The sequence below is a fragment of the Fukomys damarensis genome, unplaced genomic scaffold (genome assembly GCF_012274545.1).
Source record: "Fukomys damarensis isolate Sample0158 unplaced genomic scaffold, DMR_v1.0_HiC HiC_scaffold_22, whole genome shotgun sequence".
Classification (NCBI taxonomy): domain Eukaryota; kingdom Metazoa; phylum Chordata; class Mammalia; order Rodentia; family Bathyergidae; genus Fukomys; species Fukomys damarensis.
In genome coordinates, this window is record NW_022900934.1 from 23,384,286 (window position 1) to 23,400,602 (window position 16,317).

Consider the following 16,317-nt stretch of genomic DNA (forward strand, 5'->3'; position numbering starts at 1 on the left):
TGTGAGGCAGGCGTGGTGCCACTGAGCTAAATCTCTGGTGTTGTTAGTCTGTTATCGATTGGACTTCACACTCTGTGTGGACAGGAACTTTTTCTTGTGTATGTAACCTTTGGATCAGAGAGCATGACATGAATGTAGTAAGTTCACGATACCTGATGGGAATAAGCAAATTCTTCCTTAATTCCCTTCATGTACTGCCCAGCAAAACAAAAGGAGACAACAGCAGAGGACTAATACAAAGAGCCTGGGTTTATTGTTGAAGGGAAACATGAATGAGGTGAATTGCTGGGACAGTAAGTTCCAGACAAGAGGGCAATGAACTTCCCTGCACTTACCGCATCAAGTGCTCACAGCTGGATGAGGACACCCACATGCTGTTGGTGTCACTGAAGCCTCCCAGCCCGGTGTGGACTGCAGAGGTTTCATCAGGCTGTAAGACCGCAGATACCCTGGGCTGGTGGGGGGCACTCCTCGCGTGACTCTAGAGGACAGTGACGTGATGGGTCTCATTCCCACGTGAGCTGGGGCCCTCTCCTGCTGTGCAGGTTTCTGTCCCCTTCCTGTGAATGCCAGATGACCTGGGGGCCCAGGTGGGCTAACAGAGCTGGACCTTTCCTTTGGCACACCTGTTGCCGTGTAGAGGGGCCATGACCTCCTCTATAGTCCTGTGTCTTCTGTGTTCCAGCAGGCGGGCCTGTATCCTGCCCTGGCTGTGGCTGCTACCTGGGGGTAGCCTGGGGAGTGCCGGGGCGGGAGTGTAGCAGGACTGGTCCTGGAGATGTCAGGCTTTGAGTCAGGGACTCATCCAGTTTTCGGGTCTCAGCCTCCAGGACAGTGGCCTCAGGGGCCTGGGCCACCGTGAGAAGGGAATGGGACAGGCTGTGGTGCAGGCCTGCTAGCTCCCGACTGGTCTGCACTGAGCGAGCAATGTAGTCTTGCCTCTGCTTCCGCTCCAAGGCCAGCTGGGCCCGCAGCAGGGCCACCTGTTGAGCAGGGAAAACAAGAGGAAGAGCAATTGATGGTCCTGAAGCTGTCCCAACTCCTTTGCTCTCTGTTCTGTGGCTCTTGCCCAACCTTGGAATGAATTCTACCACATACATGAAGCTCAGAATCGGGCTTTAGCGGTTTGGGGGAAGGTCTCTGAGGACTCACGGAGAATGCAGTGATTTAGAACCCTGGCTTCACAGGTGACATAAACAGCAAGCTTCAAAACAAAACTGCTCATCAATTTTATTAAAGGATCAGTTTCATGCAATAAAATGCTCAGGTTTTAAGTGTATATTCTGTCTGAGAATGATTCCTGGTACCAAACAAGCAAACAAACAACTTAATTAGATTGGAGTGAGGCCTGGACATCAATACTTTTTCAAAGCTCCCTAGGTGTTTCTAATGAGCAGCAGGTTGAGACTCCCTGACTAACCCTTCCATTTTCCAAAGTGGTATAGCGAAACAAGCAGGAGGGAAGCTGCCGGGAACTCAGGATGGTCCAGGACTGGGGTGGGGGGTCAAGAGGCACCTAGGGTACAGATCTAAGAAGCCAAGTGCTTCTAATTTCATCCTGGGGCCTCTCTTGCTCATCTGCCAGGACCACGCCTAGAACTGCCCTGTAAGAGCTAAAAATAATTCAAAGTAACAGTGGGGTCAAGCTACAGAGTCAGGTTCTGAAACAGGCTCAGAAATAAAAATTCCATGCTTATTACTCCTGGGCATCGAGAGAAAAACTGGAGGTGAGACCTGCAAGGCAAGAAGGCACTAGATGTAGTTTCCCTTAGTGTGGCAGCTCAACCCGAGCTGTAGCTGTGTCCTTGCAAGCAGGACTGTCACCAGCCACCAGGCAGAGGAGGCCAGCATGGTTCTGCTCGCTGTAATCTGTCCTAGAATCTTGTCTGCTCCTCTGTCCCCTTCCTGAGCAGGAATCTGGATCATGCTTTCTGCCCACTCCCGCTCCAGGAAGAGTTGGGATTGCAGCCCTTCTTGCCTCCTGTGGAGGCTGAGGTTCTCTGAAGTCTGGAAGTACTTGCCCTCTCTCCGTGGGAGGTGTACAAAGGGCCAACCAGCAGCAGAGCCTAAAGTCTTGAGTGCAAGGGTGGGAAAGAGGCTTAGAAAATAGGTCCTTCCAGAACATACCTCTTTCTGCAGTTCAACCATATGCTTGGTGTCTGAGGAGCCCCTCTGTCCTCCTTGTCCATCCTAAGGAAGACAAATACCAGTCTTGCTGGAATGAGGAGTCACACTCAGGGGCACTACAGTATCCTTCAGCTATCTCCTCATAGACCTGGGGGTCTAGGCAAGGACTGTGGGCCAGAAATCCCCGAACTCAGACCGAACCTTTATGGGGCGTGGTCTCAGGGCAAGGAGAGGCCCAGGAGAGCTCACACCAGCATAATGGGTGCCACCATGGAGACCCGATGCTGAACATTCAAAAGGCCCGGATGCAATTTGCTTCTTTGAGGTACTTCTATATTTAACAGAAGTAGGCCATGTATCTGTTTTATGCCAGCCCTAGACTGTGAGCTGAGGCTGGAGAAGGGAAGAAAGACACTGCACCTGCCTTTGGGATGCTGCCATTAAAGGAAGGGGGATGGAGAGCTGGAGACACTCAGCTATCAGAAACAGCCCCTCTCCACCAGGCTGCAAGGCTGCAGCTACTGATGGGCATTTTTCAGCTGAAAAAGTGATAGTGTAGGGGGTCTACCCCAGAGACCTTACCAGGAAAAGGGACTCTGCTCCCAGGAAACACTACGAACTGCAATCTTACAAACAGTAATAAGAACATCTAAGAAATCTGCAAAGCCATGATGGAGCTCCTAGGCACGTCAAGAGCTGGTAAGCACCCCAAGACACTTCTCCGTAGGCCAGGGATTCTGTCCAGAGCCCTGTGAATCCTGTCCCTGGGTGAGCCTGAGGCTTGGGAACTCCTAGAATGCAGGGCCACTAGCCATAACGCCACCCCACCAACTACACTTGGGCCTGCTTCTCAGGGTAAGGCCAGCCTGAGCTGTGCTAAGTGGGGCAGACTCCAGTGAGGCAGGGCCCTCTGCACTGGCTGGAGGGCCTGGCTTGCTGGGTAGGGTGGCCTGGAATATGCAAGGCAGCGGGCTGGAGGGCAGGCAGGGAAAAGAGAGAAACCTGCTGTGTGGGTGACGAGGCCATGGCTTCAGCGACCTCCAGGGCTCCTCCCTGGGACGTGCGCATGGAATTTCTCTTGAGTTTCCTCCGCTCTCGTTCCACCTGCCAAGAGACAAGTGACAACCAGGTCTTGGAGTGGGGCCAGTATAAGCACGCAGGTGGGGCAAAGGGTCAGCAATCAGGGGCAGAGATGCCAAGGTTAGGGAAAGCACAGCTCAGGCAGTCCGAGCACAAAGAAGTGCCTGGGGCAGGGGAGACTGGCTGCCTCTTGTAGTAAGTACTCTAGGCTGTGTGAGCCATCCCAGGTCTGTCACCACTATTCAGCTCCAGTGCTGAAGTGAGCAAGCAGCCATAGACAAGGCATGGCTGTGCTCCAGTTGAATTTTATTTCAGAAACAGGCAACGGGGGCTCAGTGTACAGCACTTGCCCTGGGTTTGATTCACAGCACCTCCAAAAAACAAAAAAAGCAGCAGCTGGACTTGGAGGTTGCCCTGAGAAGTGGAGACAGACTCCAGCGCTGGAGCTGAGGTCAGCAGGCACGACTGACCTGCTCCAGGGTGGTCCGAAGCTGGGTGTTGTGGTGCTGCAGCCTGCTCCGGTCAATCTCCAGCCAGGCTACTGCTTGCTGTAGGTGCTCCAGCCTTTGTCTCCATGGCTGCTTCTCCTCTGTTGCAGAATTGGGCTCAGCCTCCACTGCCGAGACCTGTGGGGAAGACCTGAGACTCACCTGGGTAGCCCTGCAGACACGTGGGGAACAGACGGAAGGTGAAGGGAACAACATGGCTGGTCTAGGCATCAGGGACCCGATTCTCACAGGAAGGGACAGAGCTCCTTCACGGGCCATCGGTCCCTGCCAATCCCCGGCTCACCTCTCCGGGCTGCACACTCCGCTCTGCTCTGCTGGCTGGGTGCAGGCTGTGGAGCTGTTCCTCCTCCAGAGCGTGCCTGGCGAGCTCCAGCTCCTCCTGAGATATGGGGGGTACAGAACAAAATCTGGCCACGTCAACTTCACATCCAGAGCCGCCTCCCACCCTCCAACCTCATAAACACCATTTCCTCACCAGGGTACAGTCTGTTCTCCCGTAGCCTCTGAGCTATTCTAGTCTAGGACCTTCATTTTCCAGATGGATAGAACAAAGGAGCAGACAGATCCTCTCAAGGAGCAAGGATTCACAGTCAGCCTGCACTGAGCCAGGACCAGAGACTCCAGCCCATCTTAGGACTCACATAAGGCAAAGCAGCTCTGGAAAGAGCAGACTTGAGTCATCCAGAGCTGGGTGCTACATCACCACTTATTCGCTATAAGACTTGGTTAAAATATAAGCTCATTTCAAACCAGAAAGCTTCTCCAAACCCCAAACTCCTCATTTACAAAATGGCCACATGCTCCAAGAGACATGGGTCAAGGTTGTGGGGTTAAAGCTCATTGGATGAAGAGGGCAACCAAATGCTAGTTGGTTCCTAGTCATCCTATTTCTTAATAATGGTCAAGAAGAATGACAGGAAGATAAAAGTGCACAGTGTGATGGAAGGTGTCTTGGAAAGATGAACTGAGCAATCAAAAGACTGAACTCAATACCAGTACATGCGTACAATCTCAGCATTTATGAAGCTGAGGCAGGAGGATTGCTGTGAGTTTGAGACTGGCCTGGGCTACACAGTGAGTTCAAGTATGAGCTACATAGTGAACTCAAACCCCCTCCCCCTAAAAAAAGGGCTGGGGATGTAGCTCAGTGCAGGCCTTTGGTTCAATACCTAATACCACTAAACAAAAACAAACAACAAAAAAGCCCGAGCTCTCAAGTCAGACTATTAGCTCTAACTTTTCTCAGCCAGCTACCAGGTACACCTTTGGACAAATTAACCTCTCTACCATTTCTCAGCTGTAAAATGAGCATATTAGCAGTCCCTTCTTTTTTTTGCCCCCAGTACTGGTGCTTGAACTCAGGACCTTGTACTTTTGAGGCAGGCACGGTACCACTGAGTTTAATCCCCGGCCCAGCAGTTCCTTTTCAGGACAGAGGAAGAAAGTGAGGTAACAGTGCCTGGCATATGAAATGGTACTGCTGCAATGAAGGACTGGATCGAAAAGATGCCTTTGAGTGCGGGGGTGGGAGGTGGGTGTGCCAATGGCCTGGAAATAGGCAAGGAGTTCTATTGATTGCTTTCCCCCTAAGCACTTGAAGTGCAGTGTTCACCTCTTACTATCATTTCTGATCTTATCGATGAGAACGCCAAGGGTCAGAGTAGTGAAGGCATTTAGCCAGGGTCACATAGCTAAGAAAAGTACAGAACCGCCTTCTGACCCAGGAACTTGAATCCACAGTTCACAAATGCACTTTCTTCCCTATGCCTTTTCCTTTAATAAGAGCAGAGCTCTGTAAGGTCCCAGAAGGCCAGTCCCTTGGGGGTTCTGTGTCTGAGATACAGGAGGGGTTCCCTGGGGTTCAGTCAAGGGACCAGGTGTAGTCAAGTCGCCTGGAAAAATGGACTGAGTTTCTCTTGGAGAAAGAAAGGATGCCTGTCTACACTCAGGGCCAGCCTAGTTTTCCAGACTGCCAACTCTCTGCATGTCTTATGCCCAGCACTGGGGTTGCAAAGGACTAAGGCATGGTGCTTGACCTTGAGGTTACATGTTAAACCCTAACGTCCTATCCTGAACCCCCTTCCTCTCTCCCTCAGCATTCCACCTACCAGAGCCACACGTTCCTAACGGCTGATGGTGTCAAAGTATCAGGGCCCCGTCTCATCCTTCAACTTCAGGCCCCTTTGCAAAGCTGCTGCTGGACATTTTGCCTTGTACCTAACCACGGGTGCCTCACACCATTCCCAAACTGAACTCTTAATTCCATCCTTCTTCCTTTGCCGGCTTTTTACATCTTCATGGGCAGAACCCCTGTGTTGTCTTTGACTTTTTGCCCTTTCTTTATTTCTCCTATCAGTCAATCAATGTTTAGGAGTCCCATGAACCCTCAGATCTATGCCATCTTAGGTCTCCACCTCTCCCCAAGACTCCTATTACATTCTCCCCACTGGCACCCCAGATCTGCTGTAGCTCCTCATGGTAGCCTGAGTGATCTTTTTTTTTTTTTTGTACCGGGGATTGAACTCAGGTTCTTGTGCTTGAGAGGCAGTCACCAGAACCACTGAGCTAAATCCCTGGCCTGAGTGATCTTTTTGAACTATCTCTGATCATATCAATTCCTTGCCCCAAACCTTCCTGCTAGAGTCCCAGGTCTTTGGATGACTTATAATCTCTGAGTGCTGTGGCCTCTGCTATCCTCCCTTCTCTTACCAGCCGTCCTTCTATGTCCCAGATGCCCAGAACCTCCTATGTCTCTGTTTCTCTTCATCCACTTCCCCAGAAAGCTCAGCTCCCCTCTGTGCTTGGCTACTTCCCAATTGGTCCCTTCAGATCTAATCCTCAACCCCACTTTTACCAGGAAGCCTTTTGGGATTCAGCCCCAGGAGAGGCTGGGTGTCCTTCCAGCATGCTTGGACTACCTGACACTTCTCTACTGGGCAATGACCGCCTGCATGTAGTTGCTCATCTAGACTAGTTCCGAGGGCAGGGACTGTGGTTGGCTTACAGACCAGCACTGTAGCTTGAGCTCTGCTTATGGTGGGTGCTCATGATCTCAGCTTTCTTACATCCTCTGAGGTGCCACAAGGTCTGGGATGAAAGGCAGCCTCTGAGGTCAGCCCAATGGGTCCCCAGCCCTTATTCCCCTGGAGTGACTCACCTGCAGCCTCTGCCGTTCCGAGTCTCGCTGCAGCACAGAGGCTTGTAGGAGCATGGCTACCTCCTGCAGACTGCTGACACTGGCCTTGCTCTGAGCCAGGTTCAGCGCCAAGTCTCGGGCCTGCTCCCTCCACTCAATCTCCCTGGCCTCCGTCTGCCTCAGGGCTACTTGAAGTCGCTCTAAGTCCCAATTCAGTGTTGGAGATGGCTCCTCCACTGGAAAGGCTTTGTGGCTCGGAGGAGAGGCTGCCAAGTTCTTCCTTTGCAGGGCCTCCCTAAGCTCCAGGATCTCTTCTTCCTTTTGGGCTAGAGTCAGCTGCAGCTCCCTTAGGCTCTCGCGAAGGTCCCGCACCTCTTCTTTCTCTTGCTCCAGACTCTGCTTCTCTTGGACCTCATTCTCTTCGCTCCTTTGGGCCAGACACTTCTCCAGAAACTGCCCCTGTTCCCGATGATGCTTCAGCTCTTCATCCTTCTGGGCAAGCACCCGTTGGAGCTGTTGCATGTCCTCCTGGTGTTGGAGATCCTGCTCCTGGATTTCACTTTCCCGCATTCTAACAGTCTCATCCAGCTGCTGGGCACGAGCCTGGCAGGCATCCAGGGCAGCCTGCAAGGTGGCAGTGCCTGCCTCCAGGCTGTGGCTCAGTTTTGCTTGCTCAAGAAGACACTGTTCTTTCTCTTGCAGCGCAACCTGGGCCTTGCTGAAGGCCTCTTGCAGAGCTGCCTCTTGATGCCGGAGGGACTGCCTTTCTGCCCGCAGAGCCTGCAGCTCCTGGTCCTGTTCCTTGAGTGTGGCTTTTGCCTGTAGCCAGCTGTCCTTCAGGGCCCTTGCTTCTACCTCATGCTCTTGTGCCTGCTCAGCACACTGTTGCTGAAGGGCCAGTAGAGCCTTCTCTTGTTCCCGAGACTCAGCCCTTAGGTCTCCCAACACTTCCTCCAGGGCCTGTACCCGTCGTCCTTCCACTGCCAGCTCTTCCTGGAGCTTCTGCACATGCTCCCTGTGCTCCTCCACCTCCCCCTGATGCTCCTTCAGCGTCCCGTGGGCCTGTTCCAGAGCTGCCTGGAGTGCACTGGCCTTCTCCTTCATGCTCTCTTCCTGGGCCTGGGTCTGCTGCTGAACTTGCTGCAGGGCCTCAAGTTCCTGGTTCCTCTGGGCCAGGGCCCTCTGGGCCTCTTCCAGCCGACCCTGAAGCAAATGCTCTTTCAGCTCCCCTTGTTCCTTGGCTTCCTGCAGGTGCCCCTGCAGAGTCACTATCTCTTGCTCTCTCTGGGTCAGGAGCAGGCTGGTCTCACCCACCTTCCTATGCAGGCCCTGGAGCTGCTGCTCCAGCTGGTCCTTGTGCTCCTGGAGTTCCTGGATGTGCTCCTGCTGGCACTCCACCTCCTTCTCCTTATCCCGCAGAATCAGCTTCATGTGCTCCAAGTTCCCACGCTGTGCTTTACTAGGGCTCTTTCCTTCCTCTGCCCGCTCCTGCATCAACTGCCTCTGAGAAGCCAGCTCCCGGCTGCGCTCTCTCAAAGACAGTTTGATCTGTTCCAGGTCTTCCTCTAGGATCTTGGTCTGCCGTGTCCTCTGGTCTTCCAGGACCTGAATCCTTTCCCTCTGCAGCAGCAGCTCCTGGTCCCTCCTCTCAAGGTCTTGAGTCAGATGCTCTTTCTGCCTCTGCAGCTCCTCAATCTGCTGACACTGGGACTTCACCTCCTGGTCCCTCTCCTGCAGCTCTCTTGCCAGAACAGTGCTGTGGCTCTCCAGCTCATGGATCTGACTGCTTTGCACCTGCAGCTCCTGGCTCCTTTCTTCCAGGTCCAGTGTGAGGTGGGTCAGAGCCACCCTCTGCATCTCCCGCTGGCCCTCTAGCTCCTCAATCACCTTCTGCTGGCTCTCCAGTCTGTGATGGCTTTCCTCCAGCTCCAAGGCCAAGCATTCCAGAGTTACCAATTGCTTTTTCAGATCCTGAATCTGTCCTCTCTGGGACTCAATTACTTGGGTCTTCTCCTCCAGCTCTAGAAGCTGACGCTCCAAGACATTCCTCTGGGTCTCCCTATCCTTTTCCAGCTCTTTGATCTGCTCCCTCTGCAGAGTTAGCTTCTGCTCTCGCTCCTGCACTGCCATGGGCAGGTGCTCTAAGACAGACCTACACTTCTCAAGCTCCTGAATCTGTTCTTGTTGCAGATCCACCTCTTGGTTCCTCTTCTTCAGGTCCAGAGACAGCAGTTCCAGAGCAGCCTTCTGCATTTCCCGCTGCTTCTCCAGTTCCTGGATTTCTCCCTGCAAAGTCTTCACCTCCTCTTCTCTCTCAGATAGGGTGTGGGCCAGCAGAGCCAAGTTCTCCTGCAGAGCCTTCCCCTGGGCCACCTTCAGCTCGCCCTGCTCTTGCAGAGCCTGTGCTCTCTCTCGCTCACTCTCCATCTCTTCATTTTTCATTTTCAGTGCTGAGCGAGCCGACCTCAGATCTTCTTCCAGGACCCCAGCAGCACTTGCCTGAGCCCTGGCTTCTGCAACACTTGCTTGCAGATGCTCCACCTGGGCCGTCAGGTCCTCTCTGGCTGCCCAAAGCAACTCTCGCTCATTCTGGAAAACAAGAGGCAAAGCCACCATAGACAGTAAGACTTCTCTGATACCTTACCCCAACACCAGCCTAACTCTTCCTTATTTTGTGGCACCAGCTATGGCAGGGACTTGGGCAAAATAAGTGATGTGCTCCACTTAAACTGATCCTATTAAAAAAGTGTCCCGAGCACCTCCCGGGACTCTATTAGATCCATAGGAAATGGCTGGTACAAACGAGTGATCTCAGACTCTGGTCCTTCAGACCAAGGGACAAAAATCCAAACCTCAATTCAGAAAGAATAACTAGAGGAGGATTTCTATGACCTTAATAATGGCCCTTAGGGACCTGGGGATAATCAGAAGAGCTGAGCCTTGTGCTGAAGGAAGATGTACATGTGACCACAAGTTGAGGTGGGTCTTAAAGCTCGAGCCTGAGCCCTGAGGTGTGGTCTTTTTTTTTTTTTTTTTTTTTTTGGTGTTTTGAGACAGGGTCTCACTATGTAGTTGAGACTGACCTGGAACAAACTATGTAGCCCAGGCTGGTCTCGAACTCACAGTGATCCTCCTGCCGCAGCCTCCTGAGTGCTGGGATTACAGGCATGTGCCACCATGCCCAGATGAAGTGTGTTTTTTTTTTTTTGGGTGGTGGTGGTGGGGATTGAACTTGGGTCCTTGAGCTAGCTAGGCAGGCAGCAGGAACCACTGAGCTAAATCCCCAGCCCGAGGTATGGCTCTTGAGGGCAATCCCTTATCACTTTACCTGGGCCTCCATTCTTTGTATCTCTGCTTGCCGAAGGCGACTCTTTAAGGATGTCACAGTTTCATGAAGTTCCATCAGCTCAGATTTTAGGGAATTCTGTTTTTCTTCCCACTTGGATTTCTCTTTGGGAAGAGCAGAGGAAGTGGAGTCAGGCCCAAAGTAGGCGATGGGAGAACACAGGGGTGTAGAGACAGATGGAGGATGCGGAAGAGAATCAAAGAGGAAGAAGGCTGACGAGGAGAGGATTATATCCAGCATCCTAAATCATCACCATCTGCCAGCTGTTCCTGTTTGCTTAGGTTCCCTGCTGCTTCCAGACTCCTGCCTGTGTCTACTGCCACCTAACTCTCATTATGCTAACTCTTACTCATCCCGATTACACAGAAATCCTCAAGGACGGAGTCCAGACAAGTTAAACCAGCCAACATCAGAGGTCCCTTCCAGTCCCCTGGTGATGCGTAGAGGTTCTTAAGAGACCCTGGTGGCTCTGCTTACTGCCCCTCATTTCTGTAGGATACCTCAAGGTCTAGAACTATTTGTATGGGTCTCAGGGAGCCCTTAAATAGTCTCAAAAAGGCCTAGACACATGCCTCAAGTTGTCCTCTTCTACAGTAGAAATTCAAACCTCAAGACCCTGCCCTCTCCTTTCCTTTCCAAGTCGTCCCCCCACCCTTTCCAGCTCTTGGGTGAGGTACAGATCTGAACCCTGTTCCTTGCTGCCTCCCAAGAAAGCACAATCCAAGGCTAATCTTGAGTATACAGCTGGAAATGATAAAAATAAGTAACACAGATAAGTGACAAAAAAAGTTTATTTTATTTCTGAGTGAGGGTCTTGCTATGCAGTTCAGGCTTGTCTCAAACTCACAGTAATCTTGTTTCAGCCTCTGAGTGCTGGGATTATAGGCACCACTACACTTAGCCTTGTTTTTTGTTTTTGTTTTTTAGACAAGGTCTCATTATGTAGTTCAGATTGAACTCACTAGTAGCCCTGGCTGGTCTTGAACTGAAGGAGATCCTCTTGCCTCAGTCTCTTGCTGGGATTACAGGTGTGGGCCACCTCAACTGTCAGGTTATTTTTAAAAATCTCCCACAGAGACAGGAAAAGGAAGCCTAGCTATCTCCTTATCTCAGTTTATCAAATCTTGCTTCAAATCCCTTCTTCCAGGGTAGCCCTCAAAGGCTAAGAAAAGCAAAAGGATACCCCAAAGAGCCTCTTCAGAGATACCTTAAATACCATCTCACAGCCCAGGGAGGTAGCTCAGTGATGCTGCTGCCTGCCTAGCAATCTCAAGGTCCTGAGTTCGATCACTGGTACAAAAAAAAAACCCCAAAGAAACAAAAACCACCTCACAGTGTGGGTAAACAATATGAAGAGCATCTGCTAGGCTGTTCCTGCCCCCTCTGGGTTCCCACCTGTCCTCCCTCTAAATCTTCCTGCCTCCCTGTGCGGCTCACCTTCCTGGCTCTGAAAGAGCTGTCTCTTTATGTCCTGCAACTCTGAGTGGACCTGGGTCTTCTCAACTTCGGCATCAGTCAGCCGCTGTGACATCTTCTGGGCCTGATCCCTCAGGTCATCCTGGGAAAGGAAGGCAGGTGAGTTCTCCGGCTACCACAAAGCTGGCCCAGACAGGCTCAACCGTGCTCCTCACTCTCAGCCTCTGGGGTGGTCTGTCACCCCTGCCCTTCTCCCAGACTGCTGAACTCACATGCATGTAGCTCCCAGAAGTGAGCGCGAAGCCCTTCTGCCCTATGACTTTGGAAACAGAATTGCTCATGGTGCTGTTCCAGGGCACACCTCTTTCCTCCCAAACACCTACTTCAAAGCTTAGCCTGAGGGTCTCCTCCTCCTCTTGCCTGCCCCTCCCTGAGCCAGAATGGACTGCCCTTCCTCATAGTTCTGAAGCCCATCACCTGTGGCTGTTACTGACACAGTCAATTCAATTGGTTTTGGACCAGGTGTGATGGCTCATGCTTCTGATCCCAGAACTGTGGGAAACCAAAAACAGGAAAGCTGCAATTTCCAGTTCAGCCTGGGTACCTTAGTGATTTAGATCCTTTCTCAAAAAGTAAAGAGGGCTAAGACGTAGCTCAGTGCAAAGGCCCTGGGTTCGATTCTCAGTACTGGGGGGAAAGAAAAAATGCAGTTTGGTTCCCCATGACATCACGGCCTCCGGAGGGCAGCTCTCAGGTCTTTCTTTTTCACATCTCCAAGTGACAATGGCTGGCATATAGGTGGCAGTCAGTTTGTACTGACTGATAGGTTCAGGGTGAGTTGGGATTGAGGGATCTTTTGTTTAGTCTTAGGCCTTAAATGTTCCCTAAATAGCAAACTCAAGTATCAGTGGTCCCCAACTTGCTAGGTTTCCAAGAATAAATTCACAGCTGAGGGAAAATTTATGCAAAACAAAACCAGACTGTTCAGGGATTATAGTTTGCAGAGCTCCTCAAAACACCACCTATTTATCCTCAAAATAACCTGTGGGGCAGGCATTATCCTCCTCCTCTGAAAGTGAAAGCAAGGTCCAGGGGAGTCCAATGCTTTAATCATAGTTGCCAGGTCGTAAGTGATTAGAAGGGGAACTCATCCCATCTTGATCTCAGAAGAAAAGCAGTCCAACAGCTTCGTGAGTCTGTGTCAGGCTTTTCAGGAGGAGGAGAATAACTTTTAAAAAAGGAGGGCAGACAACATACCCGGGCTTGCTGTGTCTTCCTCAGGTCTTGGTGAAGATTGTGCAGGGCAGATGCCACGGCCTCAGCTGAGACAGCAGTCAGGAGAGGCCCGCTCTTAAAGAGGCTCCTAGCTCCATTTTTATCTGGACAAAAGAGGAAAGCCCTCTTCATCTGACTGCCACTATGCAAAGAAACAGCCATCACTACCCAGACCCAGCCTTGGCCTCTGCACCGGCTAGTTCTCAAAAAGTAGCCGTTCAGTCATCACATGCCTTCTGCTTTTCTATGCGGCAGGCACTGTAGTGGGCACTAGATGATGCTAGGAACTGCGTGAGTTGTTTACATGAACTCCTTAGAAAACCCCTGAGGTAAATACTTTTAATATCCTATTTTATAATTGAGAAAAATCAAGCTCAGAGAAATTAGGTGAGTTGCCCAAGGATACATAGCTAGCAAGTGGTGGAGAAAAATTATACAAAATGAAACCACACTGTGGTCAGGGTTTATAGTTTGCAGAGTTACTCAAGACCCAACTCATTTATCCTCAAGGTAACCCTGGGGGTTCAAACTCATCTAAAATTAATTCCAGAGCCTGTGGGCCTAACCTTGATGCAATACTGTCTGAGGAACTACACTCCTCTCTCTTTCTCCCTGGGGCTAGGCCTATCCTTGGCCCAAAGGACTTAGCTCTTGTAGCTGCCTCACCTGGCTCAGGGACCCAGAGGCAGGGGGCAGAGTCTCCCCCACCCCTCAGCTCAGGCCTCTTTTCACAGACAGACCCCAGGGCCTGCTGCAGAACAGAGTAGAGGCTGGCCAGCTGGGCCTGGGCCTGGGCCCCAGGCTGCTGCTCAGCGGCCAGTGTCTCCAGCTGGCTCTCTGTGCTGCGCAGTCGCAGCTGCAATTGGGCGGCCTTGGCTTCCTGGGCCCACAAGGAAGCTCGTAGCTGCTGTTCCGTGATCCGCAAGGCCTCCAGCTCCTCCAGCAGCTGTGCTTCCTGGGCCACAAAGTCAGCCTCCTTCTCCTTGACCTCCTGCCTCAGTAATTCCACCTATCAGGGAGGAAGAGGATTCACTCTGAGCTGGGTCTCCTTAGACCTCCCAGGCCTGATCCCACTCCATGCCTGGACAAAGCTGGTCTCAACCTGGGAGGATTTGAACAGGCTCAGCTGTAGCAGGTAGGGAGGGCTGAAATGAGTATTCCTTTACTCTGACACCAAGGCCCAGGCCACGCTAATGGCTTCTGACCTGGATTCCCAAGCAGACTGTCAGCTTTCTGCTCTCATTAGAACTCTACTCTGAAACCCTAAGCCTAAGACCATCACCATATTTATTGTGTTCCTGACCATGCTTACATCTTGCTGTCGTGGCTAAGACTCATTGCTGTAGTTTATGGATGAAGAACCTAATGCTCATACAACTAGGAAGTAGTAGGGCTGGCAAACTCAGGACCAATAGCAGACCAGTGCCCTTGTCCATTGCTAGCTCCCCTACCCATTCCCCTCCCAGTCCCATCTCTCCTCTGGACCAGGCTGAGGGGCCACTGTGAGCAGACTAAGCCTCTGGAGTCCCCTTGCCTGCTTGATCTGGAATATTTCTTGCTGCTCTATTCCTCCTGCAGCACCTTGTCAACCACACCAGGCACATTCGTGGATGAATCAGGTGTACCTGGGCACCATGTTCCAGGCTGTTAGGTTCCCTACAGCAGCCATTCGTCTCTAGGTCATGTTCCCCAGCCCCCAGCCTGCCCAGTACTGGCTTAGTGGGAGATACCTGGGCACTGAGCTCCTTCTGCCCTTCCTGGGCTTTCTGCATGTCCTGGTGTAGGGATCTCAGTTCTTGCTGTTGAACAGAGTCAGCTTCTTGCAAAACAAGGAGTCTCTGTTCCTTTTCCACCAGTGACTGAGTCAGGCTAGAAGGAAAGAGGTGAGAGAGTTAGATCATTCTCTCAGGGAGTGAGAAGCTGCCTTCTGAGCTGACCTAATCAAAGCATAAAGAATTAAAATAGAAATAGTAATGATAGTGCTTATAGTGTATCAATAAAACTGAACCCATCTGAGCACCTACTAAATGCTCCTAGGTACTTCATATATATGGTGCCTCATTTCAACTTCACAGTTTTTTCTTCTCTGGCAAATACCTCTATGCAAGTACTTCGAAGTCAACACGTCCAAATCTTCCTGTTCTCTCTGTACCTCCAACTCCTGGCCCACTCACCTCCTATGTTACCAAGCTCAGTTAATGGCACCTCCGTCCACACTATGCCCCCACATAGAAACCTTGACCACTTCACAGTTCCCCTTCACTCGTCCCACATCCAATCCATGTCTGCATAGAATGGCTTCACCCTAACTCCCTTACATCCCTTGATTCCTCCCCTTCCACTAGTTACCCTGATGCAGTATTAGTATCCCTTATCTGGACACCTGTACCAGCCTCCTGATTTGTCTTTCTGCCCCTGAGGGTCATCACCAAAAGAATCTGTCCCTTCTCTGACTCCTGTATCACTGAGAATGCATACTCTTCTCCTTTTTGAATGGTCTTATGTCACCTGTGATATCTTTATGCCATTACTGTCCCCCTTTCCTCTGTTCTTTTTTTCTTTTGGTACTGGGGATTGAACTCAGGACCTTGCGCTTTTGAGGCAGGTGATGGAACCACTGAGCTAAACCTCTGGCCCCTCTCTTTGTTCTTGAGACGGGTTCTCTCTATGTAGCCCAGGGTGGCCTTGAACTTGCAGCAATCCTCCTGCCTCATCCTCCCAAGTGCTGGGATTATAGTTATGTGCCACCATGCCCAGCTGTCCTTTCTAATACATCACAAATTGGACTATGTGCAGCCATGGTGGGGAAGGCCTGGAATTTCAGCACTCTGGAATACTGAGGCAGGAAGATTGCAAGTTCAAGCCCAGGCTGATCAAGCTCAAAAGTGTGATCTTGCCTCAAAAGAGACAATAAAATGGGATGAGAATATAGCTCAGTTCAGAGGCCCTGGGTTTAATTACCAGTATTATAATCAATCAGTCAGTCAATAGAATTATATGACTTTTTCTGTTTGAAATCCTCTAGTGGTTTCCTATGAAACTTCATCTACAAACTCCTTGCCATGACCCACAACATTTAAATGGTGTGGAGGTGTCCAGCTGGCCTCATTCACATAATCCAGTTACACTACACCCTGAGTTTTACCAAACATTGTAAGCTTTCATCTATCTGCCTCAGGGCTTCCGAGCATGTGCATAATTTCTATTGCTGCTGTATAGCACCCTTCTTCACCCCTTTGCATGAGTGGCTCCATTTCATCCTACAGTGCTCAGTTTAAGTAATGCCCCTGAGGAAGGCCTTCCCTCACAACTTTCCAAAGTAGGTCTCTCACTGGGTGTGGTGATACACACCCATAATCCCAGCACTTGGGAGAGGCTGAGGCATTTGAGGCCAGCCTGGGCCACATAGTAAGACCCTGTCTCAAAAA

General features: G+C 51.1%; 1 protein-coding gene across 1 annotated transcript in view; it reads right to left on the reverse strand.

The window, feature by feature from the left end:
- Nucleotides 1-247: 247 nt before the first annotated feature.
- The window catches only part of Cep250 (centrosomal protein 250), a 48,230-nt gene continuing 32,160 nt past the window's right edge, over nt 248-16,317 (reverse strand). The window contains exons 22-32 of the mRNA XM_033767103.1: nt 14,620-14,758; nt 13,556-13,898; nt 12,872-12,993; nt 11,636-11,756; nt 10,181-10,302; nt 6,874-9,441; nt 4,000-4,095; nt 3,678-3,833; nt 3,130-3,231; nt 2,128-2,190; nt 248-983 (exon numbers count right to left, since the gene is read on the reverse strand). Coding sequence (XP_033622994.1) covers nt 720-983; nt 2,128-2,190; nt 3,130-3,231; nt 3,678-3,833; nt 4,000-4,095; nt 6,874-9,441; nt 10,181-10,302; nt 11,636-11,756; nt 12,872-12,993; nt 13,556-13,898; nt 14,620-14,758 — 4,096 coding nt within the window. The 3' untranslated portion in view covers nt 248-719. The remainder of the gene's footprint in view (nt 984-2,127; nt 2,191-3,129; nt 3,232-3,677; nt 3,834-3,999; nt 4,096-6,873; nt 9,442-10,180; nt 10,303-11,635; nt 11,757-12,871; nt 12,994-13,555; nt 13,899-14,619; nt 14,759-16,317) is intronic.